The following is a 23962-nucleotide window of genomic DNA, read 5'->3' as shown; positions in this document are numbered from 1 at the left end:
AATCTCTCAAGGCTGTGCATGCTTTAGAAGTACTTAGACGAGACCTCAAGCACGGGATTGCTCCACTCTTCCTTAAAGGGGCCATGTCTTTTCTCAGGCAGATGTGGCACTGCTCCTCTCCTGCCAATGTGAGGCCCAAAGCACTTTCTCTGAAATCTTTCAGAAGGGCGCATAGTCTTAAGATCTATGGTGCACTGGTCTTGAGGTTGAGTCATGGCAACTGGACTTCTTTTCTTTTAGGTTAGAAACGTTTTGCTGCTTGTCCAAGCAGCTTCTTCAGTCTGAAAAAGTTGGCTAGGGGGACCCCGTAAAAACAACACAGGACCAGAATCAGCAATTTACCTTCATCTAAAAGAAAAAGGACACTCATTTGAGGACAATAACGTTCACATTTTGGACAGAGAAGATAGGTGGTTTGAGACAGGAGTGGTGGAATCCATTTATGCCAAAGTGGAACATCCTTCCCTCAATAGAGGTGGAGGCCTCAGACACAGCTTGTCCCCCATTTTCCAGGCTGTCCTTTCTGCAGTCCCCAAGAAAATTAAGAACAGTTCAAAAGTTCACCAGGAAGACAACAATCAACATCCCCCTGGGGATGAGTGAGGGACATCTACATCTCAAAGACTCTACTAATCACATCTCCTATTGTCCCTCAACCCATCATGCTAGTAAGAAACACCCTGGAAGACTTTTATGGGGTCCCCCTAACCAACTTTTTCAGACTAAAGCTGCTTGGACAAGCGGCGAAACGTCTCTGCCAAAAAAGAAAAGAAGGCCAGTTGCCATGACTCAACCTCCAGACAATTCCACCTGGATGACTGGGAATCTTCATCAGCATCTGGTGCGCTGGGTTTGGAACATCGTCTCTTAAAAATAATACTATGAAGCAGGAAAGGGTGCAGCAAAGAGCAGCCAGAGCGCCTTTCCTCTGAGGAGACCCTACCACCTTGGCTCAGAAAGAGGGCGGTGGGCAGGACAGAGGTGTCATGAAGCTTCGGGGGGCAGCCAGATAAACTCGGGGGAGCTCCAAGGGCAGGATGCCCAGCGAATACCAGCTTCCAGGCGGCCCCGAGCGAGAGGGCCGTCCCCTCAGGTTCCGCCGGGAGCGTCCTGGGCGCCTCTGGGGCGCGGGGCGCAGGAGCGGCGCGGCCGGGCTCCTCCCGGGGCTGCGGGTCCCCTGGGCAGGGGCGCCAGATGGGGGCGGCCTCGGAGGCGGCCCCCCGGACCTTTCCTTTCTTTCCCCCAAAGAAAACCACCGGCAGGAAGGGGTCACCATGTCCCCACCGCCCTCCGCTGCCTCATCCAGACCCCGAGCGGAGAAGGGGGGAGCCGGGCCCCGCTGCCCCGGGGCACCCCTCCAGCGGGCGAGGGGCCGCGGGCCGAGGCCGAGCGCGCCTGCGCGAGCGCGCCAGCCCCGCCCCTCCGCGCCGCCGCTCGAGGCTCCCCGTCGCGCAAGATGGCGGCGCCCAGCGCGCGACCGGCGACGATGCTCCGGCTGCTGCTGCGCGGCGCCTCGGTGCTCGCCGGGGGGGGCCGCCCCGGGCTCGTCACGGCGGCGGAGGCCCGCCAAGGACTGGGTGAGGAAGGGCGGCCGGGCGGCAATACCTCTCGCTCGCTCTGCCCCGCCCCACGCCGCTTCCCCCGCAGCCGTCGGACTGCAGCACCCATGTTGCCCTGCCGGCACGACTGTGGGATGCGGGGCTCGGGGCCCATGGCGGAGCTGGCCGCCGGGGGCTCCGTCTCGAACTGGCCCCCCGGCGTTTCTGGCGGGGAGGATCGTGGCCTCGTCGGCTTGGGGCTCGCGGCGGCGCCCGGGCCTGATCGGCCGCGTTGGGGCTCTCGACCCCGGGCGCCTTTAGACGGAACGGCCTCTGGCCGTAGCGCGGTACAAGCTCGCCCGCCCCGTTTCGGTGCCGCGGCTCGGGGCCCGGCGCTCTTGTCCGCAGAGGCGCCCGGAAGACACCGCCCCCGGGCTGAAACAGGCCGTCACCTGGATGGCGGGCCGGGCCGGGGCCGGAGCCGGAGCCTGCGCCTGCCCTTCCTTCCGCGCCGCGTTCGTGGGCAGGCCAGGCCTGGGAGGGAGCGAGCTGGGAGCTCGCTCAGAACGGGGAGCAGATGCCGATGAAGCCGAGCTGATTTCGTCGCTCGGTGGCTCCTGCCAGGAAGACGGCGCTGCTGCGTTGTTGCGCTGCGCTGCTCTGAGCTGGTTCTGCGTCCCTTCTGTTTCCTTCAGGGAAGAGCTCCTTCCTCCAAACAGCCAGAGAATATGCCAGGCCTGTCCAGAAGAAGAGACAAGGTACGCATTATGAATGGCTGAGCTTGGGATCGCTGTGCCTTCTGGCTGGAAAGGCGGAGCGTGCCTTGAATAAGCGATGGTCGGCTTGGGGTCCATCCTGAGGATGCGCCATTATTGTGGATTTGAACCTTTGTAGTCCCAAGCCCTGATCCACTAACGTGGGAAGTGAAAGGGCGATAGGAGTAAACTGTGTCACCTCCCTCCCTTTTTGTATCAATGCACCTATCGGCCCATAAAATTGGGGAGTCAATTTTCTTCTCATTTCTGAGCAACTGACTTTACCAAGTAGCAGTTTTCCTCCACTTTCCCACACCCTTCTTTCTCCTTACCACCTGGAATTGAGGAGGACCTTGAAACTCTTGAAAATACCATTTTGGGGACATCTACAAATAATCTGGTTGGCCACTATCAAAAACAATTGCTGAACAAAAATTAATAGCAAGAGAGCTGTTCTGTTTTAACCCCTCTCTTTACAGCTATCCCCAGCCATTTGGATGATCTGCCTCGTACAATGTTGAAGAAAGATTATGCCAACGTCTCAGCTGTAGACAAGTAAGATTGGCAAGGATTGGTGGGAACTTGGGGAGAGGGGAGCGAGTAATCCTGGCATGCCCTCAGTTCTGTCACCTATCAGATTTTCTGGTTGGAAAAAAAAGAGCACCCAAGATATAATCTCACAAGATACCTACCCTTTGTATACCATTTGTTAATGTTCTCTGAAAAATGGCACTTTCAGCATTACTTTTAATTTCCTTTATCCTAAAAACCATTTGAGGCCAGTGGCAAATGCTGAGCTCCTCAGAAGATAAAAATAAATAATCCAGGGAGACTCTGTGCTTTCCTGCAGGGTAGATGATGTTGTCAGAAGAATGCTGTCTCTGGAAATGGCAAGCCAGGTTAGTTTTTTTGTTTTCCTTTTATAGACAATTTAGGGTTTAGGAACACGTTTCCTTTCAGATTTTTCCATGCTTCACACTGGCAAAAAAGCCATAAAAATAAAATTTCTTGCTTAAAGGTCTTTTTGCAAACAGAACTGCATCATCACTGTAACTGTGCTGTTTTCCATAGAGTCAGTGATAAATGTACAGTAAATAGTGTATGCTCTTACCAACCCCTATTTTGCAGTGCACAAACCTCCCAGACAAACCGGTTCCATTAATGAACTGCTTTTTCTCTTAGGAAGTTAGGTTTGTAGCTGCATCAAATATTATTCAAAAATGGTTTTCACAATTCTGTTACCAAATAGTCAGCCCTTCGGACTACACTAGGTCAGGAAACAGACATCACAAGAACTACCAGAACTCTGTTTTATTATTATAGGGTATAATAATAGAATATGGAAAGCCTGTCAAAGTTTCTCTCTCTCCTCTTGTACTAAAGAGAATTAAGGCAAGGTAATCTTCAGTTTTTTCCTCATCTCCTGTCTGAGCTCAGCTAATATTTACATGATGGTCACTGAATTCCTTCTTCAAGGCTATCTCTGTACTCTATGTATAATATCCCCCATTCTATTCCTGTGCATCTGATCTCTCTTTTCTAAACAAATATTTTCTTCTGTTATTTTCATTCCAGTTCTCCCACATATCAATATTGTTTTGAATTTTAATTTGATCTTCTAGTGTATTCGCTATCCAGCACAATTTTTTATTAACTGCAGATTTAATATACATTCCTCCATCTCTTCATCCAAATCAGTAACAGAAAATCTTTTGATATCCTGATCTATAAGAAACCATTGATGAGCACTTTGAAAATAATTGTCAGGCCAGCTATACATCCATTTAAATGCTTGTTAATCAGCATGTCATGAGGTACTTTATCAAACGCTTTGCTGAGATTAAAGCATGTTATGGCTACAGCATTCCCACTATCTATTAATGAAATTCACCAGTCAAGACATGAGATAAGATTAGTTTGGCAAAACTTTTCTCAAATCCATGCAATTACATTATTACTTTCAAGGAGCTTATAGGTCAATCACTTTGTGATCTGTTTTAGAATTTCCCAAGTATTGATGTCAGACTGATGCGTCAGTAATTTGCTGAATTTTCCTTTTCTCCTTTTTGAAGATAGAGGTAACATTTCCTTTTCTTCCACCTTCTGGCAGTTCACCACCAGGATTTCTCAAGTATGAGGTCCAGCCAAAGCATCACCTAATTCCTTTACTCTGATAGAATGCAGTTCATGTGACCCTAGAGATTTACACTCAGAGTAAAAAGGTTTTCTCTGACTAGCAAGATAGGAAGAGTATTGATGCTTTTGAACTTTGATATTGAAGAAGACTCCTGAGAATACGATGGACAGCCAAGAAAACAAACTGAGGGATCATCGAACAAAACAATCCAGAGTTCTCACTCAGGACACAAATGACCAGGCTCCAATTATCCTACTTTGGACACATGATGCAAAGACTCAGCCCTCTAAAGAAGGTGCTAAGATGAAAGAATGAAAGACAAAGAGAGAGGGTAAAAGGACAACCAGAAGCAAGATGGATGGGCTTAATTACAGCACCAATGGGGGTGCTGTTGAAGATGTGAAAGACCAGGTTAGGGACAGAATATCATGGAGAGAATCTATGTGGTCACTAACAGTCAGCAAGAACTTGATGGTACATTATCTATCAATGTTTCCATTAATCGAAAGCTATGTAAAGAAACCCTTTTTAGTATCCTTTGCTTTCTGAGCTTTCCCTTTTATGATAGCAACTTTACAGTTCATGGCTACCGCTGTGTAGTATCTCTGTACTTGACCCTCTTTCAGCTTTGGTATATATCTTTTTTGGGGGGTTAGTTCTTCAGTAGCTTTTTGTGTGGTCACATTTGCTGCTTTTGCTGCTCTCCATTTTCATTGGAATTGTTTGCAGTTGGGCTTTTATGATCTTCTATAGGAATGCCCACTGATCAACTCTTTTCCCCATCATCCTGCTATGGAGTCTTACTTATCGCTGTTCTAATTTGTTGAAATCTGATTTTTTAAAATCCAAGATATGTGTTCAGTCAGCTTAGTTTCCCCTAGAATTAAGAATCTAGCATTACCTAATTTCCCCCCAATATTTCTGCTATTTCTCCTTCTTCGAATACGTCATTCCTATTGGTTAACATCAGTCCAAAGGCAGATGATTCTGCTATCCTTACATCCACCCTCTGAGGAAAAAAGTTACCAGCAAGACAAGTCAGGAACATCCCAGAAGGAGCCTGCTTGGCAGTTTGTGTCCTAATAGCTTCTGGGGTAATGAAAGTCCTCCATCATTACTGTCTTGCGCTTCTTTGATAGTTCTGTAATTTACCTTTGAAAGCCATCTTCCACATTTGCCTGATTGGGTTATTAGTATTAGATACTTAGAACATAATTGCTTTCACTCCTGCCTCTACTTTGTTTAAACCAAAAGCTCTGTCAGGTTCATTCAGTTGAATTTCTCAACAGGTGTGGATTTTTTTTAACTAGTGTAGTGCAAAACATTTCAATCAAAGCATCTGGAATTTGGAACACCCTGTTTCAAAAGAGAAGCAGGCTGTGTCAAACATACTGGATGTGTTTCAGGCTCAAAACAGTCCATTTTGCCTACTTTGCATTCAGTATTTCAAATCCATTCAGTTCAAAATATTTTGCACATCTCTCTCTTCCTATTGTTCCTGTTTCTTTTGAACAAATCTTTCAACGCCACATGCTGTTAGTCTACAGGTAGTCCTCAGGTTATGACTATTCATTCAGCAACCATTACAGTTACGACAGCTCTGAAAAAGTTCTCAGAGTTCCAGCCATCCCAGTGTCCCCACGGTCACAAGATCACAATTTCCAATGTTCCCTGCTAGCTTCCCACAAACAAAGTCAGTGGGGAAGCCGGCAGGAAGTTGGAGGCGATCCCGTGAGGTCCTTGCTTAAGGACCTGCACTGTCCTCATTTAGCAACAGCAACAGGGACTGCTGGAATTGCTGTCGCTAAGCAATGCGGTCATGTGACATCGTGCTTTATGATCGTTGCTTAGCGACGGAGTTCCTGGTCCCAATTCCTGTCAAAGCCCATGGACTAGCTATACCCCAACAGCCATGAAGTTTATGAACCAATGTCCTTCCATGACTGTGTTTGCAGAACATACTTAATCAGGTCACCAAATCAACCTATTTCTGAGTTTGCATAATTCAAAATGTAACTGATTTGGTTAAATGTGAACAACCCCTACATCATAATAATTATGGGTTCTATGACAGCAAAATTCCCATTCTTTTCTACAGTATACAAGTAATCTTCTGAGTCCCTTTCCCTCAGGATTTTCATCTCCAGCCTAGATGGAGCAGCACTAATATACAGTATATGCTGGAAAACTATCTGAAATGTACAACTAACTGCACCTGCAGTTTTTTGACTGTTGAATTCTACCCTCCAAGTATCACCAATGTCTGCTTGTGCCTGCAGAGGGAAAAAGTGAAAATGAAGAAGGAGCAGCTGGCAGACAAAGTCCGCAGGAGCCCAAATGACTGTGGCTCTGCAGAGGTTCAAGGTAGGCAGCAATGTGGCACAGGTTATCCCTCCGCCCCCACCCCTTATCTCCATGGCTGCCAGGGAGGCCACTGGCATTCCCCCGTTGTGCTTTGGAAGGGCATAGTGAGGATCCGGAGAATTTTGATTTTCAGGTTCTTGCTGTTCTCAGGAATTGGTCAAACAGAAGGAGGAAATCTCCACTGCAGTAGGTGTATTTGGCTGTGGATGTACTCAGTAGGATAGAAAGAGGAGGTGTGAAATACACACATACAGTGTTGCTGCACACATCTGGAAGTTGACTCATCCCATATAAAAGGATATATTTTATATGCCTTCTTTCTGTATCCCCACCATCATATTTCTGTCAGTGTAATTGGATCCTGTTGCTTTGTATGGACTAATAATGTGTATGTTTTCTTAATGGCCTCTAAGTTCAGGATGTGCAAGATTTGAATAAAATCATAAAGTCATGAGCTATAAATGCCTTGAAAACAATGCACAAGTTGCCAGTAGTCAGTATGGACAAGCTAAGAGAGTGGAGTTGGGTGGCTAATAAATTCAAATTAGTAAGTAAGTAAGTCATACATAGCATACCCGGTATAGTGGGTTAAAGTGTTGGATTGGCCCACCCTCGACCATGGAAGCTCGTGGGACAGCCACTCTCTTTCAGCCCAACCTCCTACACACGGTTACTGTGGTGAAAAATTTGTGCTATGTATACACCTTGAGTGCATGAATAAAAAACAGGTATGTAGCAGATATTGCCAAGCTGATGTCATATCAGTTTTTGATTAACATTCCTTAGTGGTAGAAATGCTCTTGATTACAGCAACATGTTTGACAAAAATTCCTGTGTCATTCAGATTAATAAAGTAGGAGTTTACCAGTGGGTCCCGAGGTTGCTTGGAAGTTCTATAGCAGGGGAGTTTGACCACAGAATGGCCCACCCCAATCTGGGATGGGCATCCTCTTCCACCAAACGCCCATCCGAAGGAGGAAAGCATGTGGAGCAGGGAGGGAGGGCTGCTCAGCCAGCCAGAACCAACCCTGGCAGTCATTGGTGACCAATGTCACTGCCCGATGGCCCTCACATCCTAAAATAGGGACTTGCTGGCATAACAGTGAAGTGGCTAGAAATTTGACTTGAAAATTGTACTCAAAGAGGGTTCATTTATGGTTCCTCATTCCTGTGGAGGGAGGTAAAGTGGAGTGCTGCAGGTTTTGGTCCTGGCCTTGTAATCATTGTCATTTTTTATCAGTTACTTGGATGATGATGCTTACTAAATTTGCAGGGCACCCAAAATTGGATTGGATAACTAATGCTCTCAGACAGAAACAAAACTGAAAACAATCTTGATATGTTAGAGAAACAGGTTTAGAACATATGTTTGCATTAAAACAGAAACAAATGCAAACTTTTCTTTCAGGAAATAGACCTCAGATGCATAGGAATAGAATGGGAGGCAGTGGATTTGGCAGTAACTGCATGTAAAAAATACTCTGCAGTTGCAGTTGTTGTTGTTCAGTCGGTAAGTCGTGTCCAACTCTTCGTGACCCCATGAACCATATTGCACCAAGCCTTCCTGTCCTTCACTGCCTCCCTGAGTTTGCTCAGTTTCATGCTCATTGCTTCAGTGATGCTATCTAACCATCTCATCCTCTGCCGTCCTCTTCTCCTTTTGCCTTCAGTCTTTCCCAGCATCAGGGTCTTTTCCAAAGAGTCCTCTCTTCGCATTAGGTGACCAAAGTATCTGAGCTTGAGCTTCATTATCAGTCCTTCCAATGAGCAGTCAGGGTTGATTTCCTTTAAGATTGACTGGTTTGACCTCCTTAGCAGTCCAGGGGACTCTTAAGAGTCTTCTCCAGCACCACAGTTCAAAGGCATCAATTCTTCGGCGCTCAGCCTTCTTTATTGTCCAGCTCTCTCAGCCATACATTACTACTGGAAAAACCATAGCTTTGACTATGCGGATCTTTGTCGGCAAGGTGACATCTCTGCTTTTTAATATGCTATCTAGGTTTGCCATAGCTTTCCTCCCAAGGAGCAAGCGTCTTTTAATTTCATGGCTGCAGTCTCCGTCTGCGGTGATCTTGGAGCCCAAATAAATGAAGTCTGTTACTGCTTCCATTTCTACCCCTTCTATTTGCCAGGAATTGATGGATCCAGATGCCATGATCTTAGTTTTTTTAATGTTGAGTTTCAAGCCAGCTTTTGCACTCTCCTCCTTCACCCTCATCAAGAGGCCCTTTAGTTCTTCTTCACTTTCTACCATTAGGGTGGTATCGTCTGCATATCTGAGGTTATTGATGATTCTCCCTGCAATCTTAATTCCGGCTTGTGATTCTTCCAGCCTGGCATTTCTCATGATGTACTCTGCATATAGGTTAAATAAGCAGGGTGACAGTATACAGCCTTGTCGTACTCCTTTCCCTATTTTGAACCAACAGTTGCAGTTGACCATAACCTAAATGAGTCAGTTTGTGGCCATAAAAAGAAAAGCATTCAGTTTAGGCAGCATCGATAAAAATACAGTTTCCAGATCATAAGAAATAATAGTTCCAATGTGTTCTGCTTTAGTTGCATGTCTTCAGACTCCACCCTGAGCACTGGGCATCTTTCCAGGCATCACACTTTTATAAAGATTGAAAGAAACCTCCAGGTTCAGAGAAGGGCAACAAGAATGATTAGGGGATAGAAACTTAATCCTGTGAAGACAGATTAAAAGATAGTTAAGGGATAGGGTAGTACCTTCACATATTCTCAGCCTTTTGAGGTAGACCAGACTAGGAAACCAAAGTTATGAATGCTAATACTGCTTTTATTATAAGGTTACAGAATCTTGCAAGTGTAAATGCGCTCTCCCCCTTACCTTCATGAAAACTAAGCAGTCTTATCTGAGATGCTTTCTTAGGTGACGGCTCTGTCTCAGACTCAAATTTCTTTTGTCTGACGGTTGCCTTGGTTGCCGCTCTTCCTCCTGCTCCTCAAGGATGCTTTTACAGCCCATTAACATACCCAAAAGGATGTCACCCAGAAGGTCAAGACCTGTTCTGTGACTCTAGAGTGCTCTTTGGTATTTGACCGTACATTCAATAAAGAAATAACTTATTCACTAAATAATAGATTTAAGTTAAAGGAAGGCAAATTCTGGTTGAATTACTAGAAAAGACTTCCTAAGGGAAGAGGAGTTGGACAGTGGAGCCCACAACCCAGTGAGATGGCAGGCTCCCCAGTGGATAGCCTGGTGCACAGTGAAAAAGTGAGTCTGTTTCCTGCTGTTTCGGTATAGGGTTTCAACATCCCAGTGAGGCAATAAACCCAAGGTACAGCAGGAAGTGGAGCTATCGAAAGAAGACTCATGGAAGCCAAACTTCAACTAAATACTGCTGCACAAATGATAACATTGCATAAAGTCACTATCCAATGAGATCTTGTCTTGAGAAAGCTTTCTTTGACATTTGCTTTTTGAGTGGGAGACATGACTCATATTATCAGTTCTTACTCCTTTTAAAATCAGTTTTTTGGGGAGGGGGTCAGTTTCTTTGTTTACCTTTGTGGTCCTGTGCCACCCTGGCAGGAATTTGGCATGCTAAGGACATCCAAGATGAATGCTTGGTCCTCCTCCTCCTCCTCTCAAATCCAAGTTATATCCAATGGTATATCCAAGTTATATCCAATGGTAATTTCAACAGTTACCCAGGGGTAGATAAATTGCTGCTTTCCCTTTCTCCTTTGGCCTTTGGCAAAGAAAATAAGTTGTGCCTGACTCACAGATCTGTGAAAAAATAAGTCAAAGGAGATGGAGGATATTTACCTTCTGTAGCCAGCCATTTATGCCTCTAAGAATAATTGATTATTTAAAGTGTTTATTTTCAACTTCAGCCAAAACAGTTTCCTGATGGCTTATATAAGACAGCCAGTTTGATATAGTGGTTAAGGTGCTGGGAGGTCACAAGTCCTCCCTTAGGCATGGAAGCCAGCTGGGTGATTTTGGGATGGTCCTCTCTCTCAGCCCAACCCACCTCACAAGGTGGTGGTTTTAGGGAAAATAGGTGGGAGCAGTACATGCATCATCTTGCATTGTACAAAATAAAGGGATATCTAATAACAATAAATTTAAAAAATAAGATCAGTAATAAATATACAAATACCTGTCTACAGGCTTTTTGTGTCAAAAAATACAAGATAAAAGGAAAAGGAATGAGGGAAGGAAGAGGACAAAGACTTCTTAAAAGAATATACTGCTGGACTAGAAACAATTGAGAGAGAGAAGATGCCCAGTGGAGCTGATTATTCAGCTGAATGCATGAAGTGGTCCTACTTCCTGTTTTCATACCCTCTGCCTCCAAACTCACTCTGCCTTGTTCCAGCAAGACCCAGAAAACAACAGGGAGCTGTCCCTGGAGTTCCCCATGTATAACACTGAGCTCCCTTTCACCAAGAAGAAACCCTGCCTCTTAAGGTGATCACAACTAAAAGTGTGTCTGGCTGCTAATGTTCATGTGTACTTTTTAAAATGGGAGGAGATAATGTAACAGGGAGCTTTTCTAACCTTTTTTTCTTAATGTTCTAGTTGCCTACTTGACAGCCATGATCCGCACTCTCAAAGAACATCTGCATATTCACCCCAAGGTATTAGTTTTCAAAACATTTAATCTGCATTTGATTGTTTGTTGTGTAACCTCTATAAACTGTGTCTCCTAACTCAGCAGATGGCAGGAATTGGATTTCTGGGCAGTCCTTATTGTTGGATGCAGGTAACTTCAGATGTACTGTAAAGTGGTATCAGTATTGCTCTTCAAATGAACCTTGCAAAATTCAGCATATATGTATACCCATCACACTATTCTTTTCTTGTGGAGTAAGATGACATTATTTAAGAGAGCCGGATGCACGAGAGAAGGGGGGAAAGCTAAAACTACTTTATGCCAACACTAATTGCTATATCTCACCACTTCGTTCTATCCTTGCAAACCATCCTTGCTTCCATCATGTCCATCCACCATTTTGTACATTGTCTTTTCATTGTTAAACTTCTGAGCTTTTCTTTTCTAAGGATTTCATAAACTCCATCCAGCCATGACTTGCTCAGTCTTCCCTTTTCTCTCAACCCATTCACTCTTCCTTCATATATATTCTGTCTGTCTGTCTGTCTGTCTGTCTATCACATTTATATAGCTGCCCATCTCATACAAAGCAAGTCTGGGTGGCATACAACAATTAAAAACAGACATTATAGAAAGATAAAAGATTATTAAAATAAAACATCACAATTTTTTTTAAATTAGATTTTAAAATATACAACCCCCATGGAGAGAGCAGAATATCATTTACAGTGGGACCATCTAAGAATGTCTCCAGTTCCCAAAGACCCCCAGGCCTGATGACACAACCAGGTCTTGAGGGACTTCCTAAATGACAGCAGGGAAGGGACGAGCCTCACTTCAGGGGGAGAATGTTCCACAAGAAGGGAGCCACGGGAGAGAAGGCCCACCTCCTGGGACCCACCAGGTGCAAGTCCCTGGCCGATGGAACATGTAGCATACCTTCCCTGCCAGATCTAATGTGATCAGCTAATGTAATCGGGGAGGGACGATCCCTCAGATAACCCAGCCCCATGCCATGAAGGGCTTTAAAGGTCAAAACCAGCACCTTGAATTAGACCCAGAAGCAAACCAGCAGCCAGTGCAACTCGCAAAGCAGAGGTGTAATATGTGCTCTTCTAGGAGCACACATAACTGCCCGCGCTGCTACCTTCTGCACCAGTTGAAGCTTCCGGATACTCTTCAAGGGCAGCCCCATGTAGAGCACGTTACAGTAGTCCAGTCTGGAGGTGACTAGGGCATGAGTGACTGAGCGGAGCCTCCCGACCCAGGAAAGGGTGCTGTTGGCACACAACATGGAGTTGTGTGAAGGCCCTTCTGGCCACAACTGCCACCTGCTCTTTGAACAGGAGTCATGAGTCTAGGAGGACCCCAAATTGCGCACTGGGTCGGTCTGGGACAGTGCCACTCCATCCAGCACCAAAGATGGAATTGTCTCAGAACCGGCAGGATCCTGAACTCAAAGCCACTTAGTCTTGCTAGGGTGCAGGAAGCCTGTTGTTCCCCATCCAGACCCACACAGCCTCCAGACACCCAGATAAGGTGTCCACAGCATCACTTACTTCGCCAGGGGCAGAGATGTATAGTTGGGTATCATCAGCATAGTGATGATACATCACTCCATGGCGAAGGATGAGCTCACCCAGCGGTCTCCTGTAGATATTAAATAGGAGAGGGGAGAGCACTGAACCCTGCAGCACCCCACATAGTAGTAGGTGTCCAGTCAAGCTCGTCCTTGGTTGAGCACCAACATCTCTCATTTCATCTTCCTCAGTTGCTCTGTAAACCACGGGGAGTGACGGAATCCACTGGAGGGGAGAGGTCGCATGGGTGTGATCCAACCCAAGGCCTCAACTGCCCCTTTATTCCAAGTGGCAGCCAAGACTTCAGATGGACTGTGAAGCACACCAGCAGAAGGAACCCCAGCTCCCTCTGGAGCCCCTCCAGGCCCATCAGTCGCCGGGGGTGGACCAGTCTAATGGGTCCAGCCTCCCTGCCGTGTATAGTGGCACCAGAGAATCCTGTGGAAATCAGGGCATGATCTGACCATGACAAGAGAGACACCAAAAGCTCCCCCAATTTCAGATCACATAGTTCCTCTGACAGGAACACCAAATCCGGAGTCTGACTACTATCCCATGCCGGGCTCTGGATGACCTGGGACAGGCCCATGGCCATGAACTCCTGAGCCACCTCAGACCCCACTCTGAGAGAAGGCAGATTGAGTACCCCAGAACCTGAGTCTGGGGACCTCCACTGCCAACCCCAACCCCAAGATGGAGTCAAGGAGCTCAGGCAGGGAGGTTCCTTTGCAGCAGGGAGGCTGCTCCAACAACAACAATCCCAACTGATCCCCAGAGCCCAGCCTAAGGGATAGAGTCTCACATCTGGGGACCTGTGGGGCAGCGCTCCTGAAAGCTGTAGGGGATTCCCGGATGACAGTCGCCACACCTCCACCCCTGCCGGAGTCTCGGCTGACGAAACCCCACTGGGCATAGCTCAGAGAGGGCTGCCCCCCTCCCTTCTGGACCCAGCCAGGTTTCGGTAATGCGTGCCAGGTCAGCCCTCTCCTCAATGATTAAATCATGAGTGAGGGAAGCCTTACTGCAACCGACCTGGTGTTCAGTAGCAGCAGCCTGAAGCCAGGGCTGCTGAACATCTGCGGACAGGGTACCGAGGCTGAGATGAAGGAGCTGGAACGTGGAACCGGTATGAGACATCGGTCCTGAGTTCCCAGGAATGGCCTGCTCCCTTTTTGCAATCCAGTCTTCCTTCATTCTGTCTATTGTATATGATCAAGCCACCCAAGCATGCAGCTTTTCTACTGGTCACTCACTTTTGCATTCAGTCCACATTCGTTCATCATCCTTTTGTTCTTGATACTGTACTGTTATATATACTTCTTAGTATCCCATTTCAACTGCATTCAGCTTATGTTTCTCCTGACTCGCCTAGCTCTCATTTCCTGATAACAAAACAGGCAGAAAAATACTTGCAAACCGTCACTTTGCTGCTTTCAGCATTCTTTCCTTAAAAAAGTCACATGCTACCCATTACCTCTCCACTGGTACTTCTTAAATTTTTTCCATCCTTAGGTACACAAATTGCTCTAGTTTTTTGCCATTTAAATACAACTTGCAGTCATTCACCCAGTTTCCCTTGTCAGATACAACTAGGTTTTTGATACCTTAATTATTAGATCCTACAGTCTAACATTTCCTGCAAATTTTTCAATTCGCAGCCAAAAATACAGTATCATCTGCATGCAAAAGTTCATGTATGTTCACATTCCCACACAGTGCACCTCTAATGGCACCATAATTCCTTACACATTTACCCATAAATGCATCAAACAGTCAAGGGAATATCCCCCATCCTTGCCTGACTCTCTATTCAATGTTGAACCACTGAATAAGCCTTCCATTTTTTTCCTCAGGCAAGCTTTACTTCCATCACATATTGCTCTTATCACATTCAGCAACCTACCTTCCACTCGGTATTCATATAACATTTTCCATAATTCAAGCCTGTTCACTTTATCCTATGCCTTCTCTGAATCAACAAGCATGCAATAAACTTTCTCACATGCGTACATTTCTCTAAATGTCTGCATATACCCTGCCTGGCATAACCACCTCATGTTTCTCATTATCTCTTGTACCCTTTTAGTCAGAATTGTGCTAAGTACTTTTTCAGGCATACTAAATGAACAAATTTCCTTGTATTAATTGCATTCAGTCTTGCTACATTTCCATTTGTATAGGGGGACAATAGCATTCTTCCAGTCCTCAGGCATAGTCTTCACCCAGTCAAATTTGTCACACAGCTACTCCATAAGCAAACCACACCCATACAGTATTTAAATGTTTCTGCAGTTACACTATTTACATGGTTACAGCCTTACTATTTTTCAGAATTCTCACATAATTTATGACATCAACATTCATCTATTTTTTCCCTTGGACGCTATTTTTTTTTCCTATTCCATTCTTCAGTGTATCACTATCACCATACAGACCTTGAAAATATTCCTCCACCATTTCCTCACTTCAATCTCATCCCAAATCAATTATCACTTTTATTTTTAATTCTATTCACTCTACTGGAGCTCCCTTGTTTAAAAACGTTTTAAAAAAAACATTTAAGGTTTAAAAGAAATTTAAAAGTTTAAAAGAAATTCCCATCAAAATCGCTCTGCATTTTCATTGCTTCTTCTCGTCAGTCACTCTTTACACTCATAGACCACATTTTTAGCAGCTATCTTTTTCTCTCTATTCACATTATGCAGTCTCTTTCACTCATCCTCATTTTTTATAACTGGCATTCTCTCTCATCTATAGCCTATTTTCATTTCATCATTTCACTAAGTGTCCTTTTTCATAGATTTTGTTAATGTAACTACACCACTTGTATGGAATTCTGTAAGATTATTCTGTTCACTCGGTTTCAAGCAGCTTCTGTATCCTCTTTCCATTCATTCTGTTTTGAGAGTAATCTGTTTCTAATATTATTTTATACAGGATTCAGACTTTTCTTCCCTGCAGTTCTTCTTTCACTCTGATTTCTTTTGTTTTTTTCTTCCATATCAATTTTTCTCCAAAATTCACTCTTGACACTACCAAAAACTAATTGTTGTCACATTCAGAACTTTTGATCACTCTTGTATATCACTCACTTAATTCTCTCAGTCTTTCTTCACAAACAATCCAGCCAGTCATGCTTTTAAACTTATTTATTTTCCATGTGTACATATGCTTTACAATAAGATAAGAAAAGATGGAGTTCAGGTTACCAGCCTTAGTTGTTCCTGTGCCATGTATAGCATTCCCTGCTAACTGCCGGTCAGTTCTGGCATATTATGTCCAGGATGCCACAAGCACAACCAAAGGCCAGTTTTACTCCCTAGCACGCTCACACTATTCAAGGTAGGATTTCTAATCTAGAGGCTTCAGATTAGCCAGTACAGGTAGCCCCCGCGTTAAGAACGCCCAGTTTACGGACAACCCATAGTTAAGAACAGAGCCTGTTGTAGCAAAATTTGAGTTAAATACACAATGGTTCAAGTTCATTACACAGTACTAATTATACAGTATTATACAATAATACTGTTCTGGCTTACATACTAATTCGACTTAAGGACAGACCTTGGGAACGAAACTCGTTCTTAAACTGGGGACTCCCTGTATCCTGTTGCCTGCATACCATCATCTAGACGATACGTGCAGTAGATCCATTTCTGAGAAGCACAAAAATATATTTTTGATACTGTTTTGTTTCTCAGATATCATTGTGTAATAAATAATATTCCATATTTCCCAACACAATAAAATCCTTTCCTTCTAGCACACTAGCAACTGCTTGTTGTTGCTGACTTTCATAGTTTTTCATAAACTTGCAAGTTTATTTCAATTTTGTCAGTAAATTAATAACCAGAAAGTTAAACAATTAAAAGACTTGGATCCATGGGTAGTTCACTGAAGAGACTACAACTTTCTAGGACAAGGTTAACCTTTGCCATATGAGGATAGCCATTGACCGGCGGAACGTGTTGCTGAAATATCTACGTAATTACCACTATGATATCTTTGAGAACACGTGCAAGCAGCTGGAAATTGAATATTCGCCTCCTCCACAATACCGGCGGAAAGTCACACGGCGCATGGCTGTCAAGAAGGAACTTCATGCCAGGGTAGGTTAAGGATGGCTGGCCAAGTATGGCCTAAGGGAGCAGCTTGGGACTGGGCAACTGCAGCTTCTGGATCAGAGAACTTTGCTTGGGATATGCATGTTCTGCTCTTCTGCAAAGGTTTCCGACAGGGAAACAGGCTTGGAAGCCCACATTTCACAAGTATCCTGTCCAGTAAGCGAACAGCATTTCTGTCCCCAATGCCAGAGTAGATGGGTAAGCTGGTAGCATGTAAGAGGAGGAAAGCATAACCACTGGGGCATAGCCAGTGGGGCTAAGTGGAGAAACACATCTTCAGCAGCAGTGGACAGCTTGTGGGTAGGGGGCTTGTACTGCTTGGGGTTTAGCAGAAAATAGCATGACTAGGTTCACAGACCTCACTGAGCCATGGCTTACTGCTCTAACCATTATCATCTGGATTTATGCTTCACACTGGGATAAAATTGGGCAAACTGTGTTATGACTTAGTCTATACCATCTCATCATGGCAGTTGCAGCCAGAGGAATGGCGACATTCCACCTGTGGTGGCAGTGGAGGCAGAAGCTGCTTATTTCCCCATAATGACAGGACATTTGGGCTGCTAAATAGCCAATTAAATCTCCCATTCCCATTAATATTCAGGTCTACAAGGAGAAGCAGAAGCTAAGAGCTTTGGAAAGATTGAAGCAGATAGAAAAGCAACATGAAGGAGCAAAGGAGCAGGCTCAGCCAAAGGAGGACCCCAGTCTGAGCAGAACATAACTTCTGTTGATGGGAGGAGCAGCTCAAATTGAGGAACAAATCCTAAAGACAATAAATCATTGAACACCAACTTGCCCTTTGTATGTGTGTATGTGCAAATATGCCCGCATCCTCTTTTTTTTACTTCATGTACATGTTTGAGGCTGTAGTAGGGATGTTAGATGAGTTATTGTTCTAGCATTCTCAGAGTCGCAGGAGGGAGATTCATCACGTTGGATCTAACCCAAAGCATTATTCACTGTCCTGTTCCTGCAGGGACCAGCCATGTAACCACCAGCAGGAGAAAGTCCAGCGGCACATGAACCCTTTGCCTTGTGACCAATGCAAAATGGGGCTTATTTCTTTCTTTTCCTTCTCAGAGTGCCTCGGTTTCTTTTTTAGAAACTGAAGTAGAGACCCTGACTTAATTGTTTTGGCAGAACTTGGGAGTTTATTCCTGACTGTCAAGCTTATAGATTGTTTTTCCTGAGTAGTCCAAATAAAAATCCTGAAAGACTGTGTGCCTTTGGATGAATGCAGCCTAAGAAATAGGAGCAGAACTAAGGCTCTTTTTATTGCAAAGCATCTAGTATATATCTCAGGTTTTATTTCACAAAACCTGCTTCCTGTTTTCAATAAACAGTAACGTGTAATTAAGAGAAAAAGAAAAATACCCGGAAATGCTCGAGTCCTACTGTATACCCTGTTAGGACTTCTGTCTTCCCCAGCTTTGTGCCACAAAGATGTGTTGTGGCTATTCTGAACACATCTGAATGGGACCAGGTTGTGGGAGGGGAATAAGGTGGAAGGTTCCTGGGATGTAGAAAGAGGTCTGGGAATGCAGTTTTCCCCCTGCATCAGTTTTCCCAGAGGCTAGTAGAGTATGACATGACCTGCAATGTGGGGGAAGACACTTGTGCTCTGCTGCATGGTATGTTTTGTCAATTGAGCTATCAGGGAAGGGCAGCCTAGGACTCCAGGACCACAAGCAGCCTCCAAGAGTTCTTTGCAGTCCTCACCAGAATTCTGATTCACAATCTGGAATGGCAGGAGCTACCCTCCACCTTAAAATCTGACCTTCATTTTCCTGCAAGCTGAAGCACTGCTGATGATCTACTATTCTGACTCTACATACCAGGCAAAAGCCACTTAGGACAGTTTTTCAGTTTGGTGTGATGTTTAGAAAGCTGCTTGTTTCACAAGGCCTTGCGTTACTCCACCCCACTTCTTGCTGCTTCCTGTGGCATCTCACCCAGCCTGCAGGATACCACAAAAAAGTGTACAAAGGAGCTTTTACATCCCTGCTTGCCCAGTTGCTACAGACACTTGGTGGCTCTTCAGAAGCAGTTCTGAGCTGCCAATGTCCCAGCCAGTGATTTGCCAGCCAACTATCTCCCCAGTAACCCAGTCCTCAGAAGGCAGCTGGACCACTGGGAGGTATGATTGCTGTTTGGACTGTCCCATGTGTAAGTAGACCTCTGGTTCCAATACCTGTGGGGAGTAGCCAGCTGAGAAGGGAGGAACGAGACCCTTTTTGACCTTGTTCTTCCTAAAATAAGACTGGATTTCCAGGTCAGTTCCAGCTTGTGACATTTAAGTGGACTTACCAACCTGATGCTTTCAACACAGGTTGATACTAAACCCCATCCTTTCCAGCCAGTATGGCCATGGTGGCTAAGGAAGTGGAACTTTCCTACTTGGAGGACATCAGTGGAGAAGAGAGAGGGTTTCTGGCTGTTAAGGCTGACTGAGGTCATGCTGTTTAAGTCTTACTTATGTCAAGGAGCTGTAAATATAGGAGGATTCTCTTTAAGGTTTCTTGGAAATATAAGGAATTGTGTAGAAATCTGGGTTTTGAGGTCAGGACTTTGTCAGAAGTTGGGTGAATTCTTCAAGTGGTAGCAAACTTTGAACAATATTTTAGTTTTAAATGTCAAGACGCCAGCTCATCTCCACTCTGTTTCTTCCTTTGGACAGCTGAATGTCCTCAGACAACTGGTTTGAATTACCACCTTGATTTTAAAAGTATCTTGCTGTAATCTTGTAGTGGGGGAAGTGTCTGGGGAGGAGCATGCCATCACACATGCAGAGGTAGTGTCTGGGTCTTTGGATCCAAAGCAAAAAGCATGAATGAATGATTCGCTGGATGTATAGCTCACCTTCTAGGAGTTCATGGTGACATATAGAGTAGACGTCTCCATTTTTCCACTACAACAGCTCGGTGGGATAGGTAGGACTGAGCAAGAACAGCTGGCCCAAAATCACCATTGAGATTCTGTGGTTCAGTGGGACTTGAACGTGAATTTTCCTGGTCTGAGTCTAGTACTTTCATCTCTACAGCAAACTGACCCTTGGAGGTTGGTCGTTTCTTTGCTCAGTGCTCACACTAATCCCTTCATTTAGTTTCCAGAAATACCTTTTTTAAAAAAAGATGTTCTGCCCCAAATTTGAAGGAAATGGGACATGGATTAATTTATGAAGAAGTGTGAATGCATAGACAGATTCCATCCTCAGCATGCACTTAACTGATTATGGGGTCAGTGCTTAACCCAATCAACTAAACCCACAGAGGATTAATTTTAGCTTGAAATGTAGCTCAGGGCTAAATTAATTCTGCACAGTCAATGTTAACCAAACAGGATAACAAACTCTTGTTACCAGGTACTTTGGAGTCCAAGACATCCTAAAACAGCCCTGCAAACACAGGGCTTTTACCCTCCAGAGCCACATAGAGGTATATGAAAAGGGTCCAAAAAGCCCCCCCCCTCCCCATTTTACCATCATCTAATCCACTACAGTTTTTATTGTATTGGGCTTTCTTTTTGTCTGAGGGAGCAAAAAAGAAGAGGATGTGACAGCCTCCATTCCTTAAATCTGGGAACACCTAGAAAACGTCTGTTTTTCAGCTGACGGGAGCAGCTGACTCAGTCACTCATGTCATGGGAACACATCTACCCAGTCACTCTCTTGCCCAGGAAGGATTTGGCTAAGTGAGGACTTAGGGACAAGGGTTATACGTCTGGACTGTTCAGGACAGCATTTTCTACCTACTTCTATTGATCTTTGCTTGCATGTGCATGTTTACATTGCTTGGCAGGCTGCGTTGGAATTTGCTGCCCAATAATCCTGAGCTGCTACGTGTCACGCAAATATGGAGAACACTGTTGCTTGGCAGTGGTGCCCGGTGGCATGACAGCATTGCGAACGCACATGCGGCTGTCCTACGGCATCCCGGTAATGTGTTAAGATTTCATCTAAAGATCACAGGGGAGGTGATCTTTCTCTGAGAAGTAGGATGCTAGGCGGGGGGGGGATGAAATTTATATTTTAAAAAAGCTTTATTGTCAAAGCTTATTGCAGCACTTGTCAGTTCTTAAACCAAACATTTTGCCACACAGACTTCTTGAATAATAGTTGTAACTATTATATTAAATATAACTATTATTATTATTATAATAATAGTTCATCTCTTGAACTGCCTAAAATGCCTTTGCTGGACAGCAGCAGAGACACAAAATGAAAAAGGAGGAGGTAAATATCCCTTGTAATACAAGTTCGCTCACCCTCATGCCTACCCTGGATATTTTCAGTTTTGAGGGAAAAGACAGCAGGGCACAGGCTGTTTCTCCATCTACCTTAAACCATATACATACAAGCATGCAGTGGGTGAATTCAGCCAGTCTTGCTGGCAAGACAATCGTTGATGTTTCATAAGAATTCTATGAGGCAACTTGTCAGTGAAGTAAATTACAAAATACTACCGCTATCACAACTGAGCACAAACTGCAGAGTTTGCTTGAATCCTGGAATCAAGTTCTTTCCATGGCAAAACAAAACAAATAATTTATCTCAACTTTGCAACACTACTGATAACTGCATTTCTAACAGAGGACGCAATGCATGTTTTGTCTCACCCAGGCAGGTATCCTTCAGTTCATAAAGCCTTGGCATCACAAAATATTGTCCCACATTAGAGAAGACATAGGGTGAAACAAGCAAACACTGCAGCTTCACATCTAAGTCGTCATGCATGGAAGACAATACTGATTTTTTCCTATTGCTACTTACTCTATTTTTAGATTTAGATTTTAAAAAATTTTTTTAATCCCACCTTTATTATTTTTATAAATAACTCAATGGCAAACATACGTAATACTCTTTCCTCCTCCTATTTTCCCCACAACAACAACAACTCTGTAAGGTGAGTTGGGCTGAGAGAGAGTGACTGGCCCAAAGTCACCCAGCCAGCTTTCATGCCTAAGGCAGGACTAGAACTCCAGGAGACCAGTTCTAGCCTGGTGCCTTCACCACTATACCAAACTGGCTCTATTTTTTAATTGTTTAATTAAAATTATTCATAAAGTATCAAATGTTAATAATTTATTAAATTAATTTTAATAAATTTATTTTTTAAAATTATTGAATTTATTAATTAAATTTATTTTTAATTAAATAATTAAAATTATTTTTGATGCTTATTTTACTAAACAATTCCAAGGTCTGTTGCAAAGTATAGGAAGACAAGTTCAATATTTAGCTGATCTTTAATTAGTGCATTTGTAACATATTCATCCAGCAACCAGTGGTAATTTTTTTTTCAAAGGCTGTAGTTCAAGCTACAAGTACTTTGCTCTGCTCCAAGATAATGGGGATTAAAATAGTGCCTTTTCTCCCTGTTCTAGCACACATGGGGAGGAGAAGTAATAACTAGTGTCCTTAAAGCACTCTTTCCCAAAATCACACCTTACTATGTTGTGTAGTGCTCCCATCATCCTCATTCTAAGTGAGAACAACAGTCTAATACCGCTGGAATATGTGGGAGAGCCAGTCTGGTCTAGGGCAGTGTTTCTCAACTTCAGCAATGTCAAGATGCGCGGACTTCAATTCCCAGAATTCCCCACCCAGCATGCTGGCTGGGAGATTTGGGCGTTGAACTCCAGCATCTCCAGGTTGTTGAGGGTGAGAAACGCTGGGCTGGTGGTTAAGGCTGCAGGCTGGAAGCCGGGAGACTCTGAGTTCTAGTCCCACCTCAGGCACGAAAACCGGCAGGGAGACTTTCGGCCAGTTACTCTCTCTCGGCCCACGACGACGCCAGGCTTGGGTGAAAGCCAGTCGGTCAATTCCCGTCACGACCAAACGGATCAACATTCAGTTGATCTGAAAGGGGGGAAAAGCGGACCTGCACCTGCAGGAAAAACACTAGGAAGGGGGGGGGGAAAGACTGCTAGAATAGGTGAAATTTGGGGAGGCTGGATTAAAGGCACGGTTACTACTACCACTTTTTTTCTGGTTTCAGTTGTAAAAAGTAGTTAATGGTATCCACGGCTCATCTGTGAGTCTCCCTCAAGTATTCTAGGCTAAGCAGGGCATTATAGGCGAGACAGGACTAAATTGTGCTGGAACTTTCAGCAGGAACTTTAGCGCCTGCGCTTAATTTTTACGCGTGGCGGGATCTGCACAAGCGAGCCCGGCCAGTCCCCGCGGAGGCCCGTGGTCTGCACAGCAGGGCTGCCGGTGGAGCCTCAAGACACCTGCTGCCGAGGCCACGGTCGCTGCACCCCGAAGCCCAACAGTCTGCATAAATGCCCGTGTGCCACGTTTGCCCGTGAAAAGACCACTAACAGCGCCAGTGCCCCCGGATGTCCGCGAAAACAAAACGCCGCTCCCGTTTTCTTGGAGGATGAGAAGAACAGACTCGACGCTTTCCGTCGTCGTCCTCCAGCGGCCGCCTCGGCACCAACCTAGCGCGGGAATTACGCAGGCCGGGCCGGGCCGGGCCGGGCCGGGCCGACCCGGCCCGCTTGACGGCCGAGGCGCCCGCCTGACGCCCCGTCCTTGGCTTGCGCTTGCGCACTGCAGGGCACCGTCGCGAGGGACGCGCTGTCGATGTGCCTCTGTGGCTGCTGTGAGATCTGCCGCATGGCGCGGGAGGTGCGCACTCGTTCCCTGTCTTAAAGAGCGGAGGGCAGCACAAGGTGGGTCCCGATCGTGAGGCGGAGGCCCCTCTCAGGCATGGGGGCCCCTCACCTCGGGCACCGGCTCCAGGCGTGGGGGGCGGGGCGGGCCCGACTCAGGCTTAGGGGAGCCGGGAAAGAGCGCTGCTCTTCTCGACCCTCGTAGGACTGAGAAGGGGCAGGAGGCCACCAGGGCGCGCGTGGGAGGTTGACGGGCCTCC

General features: G+C 45.2%; 2 protein-coding genes across 2 annotated transcripts; both read left to right on the top strand.

The window, feature by feature from the left end:
* The first annotated feature begins 1415 nt into the window (after positions 1–1415).
* MRPS15 (mitochondrial ribosomal protein S15) lies at positions 1416–17878 on the top strand. Its single transcript, XM_088154117.1, has 8 exons — positions 1416–1577; positions 2234–2296; positions 2773–2848; positions 3144–3192; positions 6710–6794; positions 11350–11408; positions 16878–17069; positions 17689–17878. The coding sequence occupies exons 1-8, from the start codon at positions 1457–1459 to the stop codon at positions 17806–17808; spliced, it is 765 nt and encodes a 254-aa protein (XP_088010243.1). The 5' UTR covers positions 1416–1456; the 3' UTR covers positions 17809–17878.
* Positions 17879–19129: 1251 nt separating this feature from the next.
* Positions 19130–23752, top strand: LOC148216936 (cornifelin-like). The gene is made up of 3 exons (XM_088154106.1): positions 19130–19253; positions 20885–21021; positions 23647–23752. The coding sequence occupies exons 1-3, from the start codon at positions 19148–19150 to the stop codon at positions 23740–23742; spliced, it is 339 nt and encodes a 112-aa protein (XP_088010232.1). The 5' UTR covers positions 19130–19147; the 3' UTR covers positions 23743–23752.
* Positions 23753–23962: the final 210 nt, after the last annotated feature.

Source organism: Python bivittatus, unplaced genomic scaffold (assembly GCF_059951505.1).
Source record: "Python bivittatus isolate LINGU-HERP-01145 unplaced genomic scaffold, Pbiv_v1 ctg000040_np1212, whole genome shotgun sequence".
Taxonomy (NCBI): domain Eukaryota; kingdom Metazoa; phylum Chordata; class Lepidosauria; order Squamata; family Pythonidae; genus Python; species Python bivittatus.
This window is presented reverse-complemented; position numbering and strand designations above follow the sequence as displayed.

What these genes read in the sequence shown, in the direction of transcription:
- MRPS15 (XM_088154117.1), top strand. Translation starts at nt 1,457, where the DNA reads ATGGCGGCGCCCAGCGCGCGACCGGCGACGATGCTCCGGCTGCTGCTG. An exon ending in AACGTCTCAGCTGTAGACAA is followed by an intron (nt 2,849 to 3,143) that starts GTAAGATTGGCA and finishes GCTTTCCTGCAG; the next exon opens with GGTAGATGATGTTGTCAGAA. An exon ending in AGAAGGAACTTCATGCCAGG is followed by an intron (nt 17,070 to 17,688) that starts GTAGGTTAAGGA and finishes ATTAATATTCAG; the next exon opens with GTCTACAAGGAGAAGCAGAA.
- LOC148216936 (XM_088154106.1), top strand. Translation starts at nt 19,148, where the DNA reads ATGTCCCAGCCAGTGATTTGCCAGCCAACTATCTCCCCAGTAACCCAG. An exon ending in CTGTTTGGACTGTCCCATGT is followed by an intron (nt 19,254 to 20,884) that starts GTAAGTAGACCT and finishes ATTGCTTGGCAG; the next exon opens with GCTGCGTTGGAATTTGCTGC. An exon ending in GGCTGTCCTACGGCATCCCG is followed by an intron (nt 21,022 to 23,646) that starts GTAATGTGTTAA and finishes TGCGCACTGCAG; the next exon opens with GGCACCGTCGCGAGGGACGC.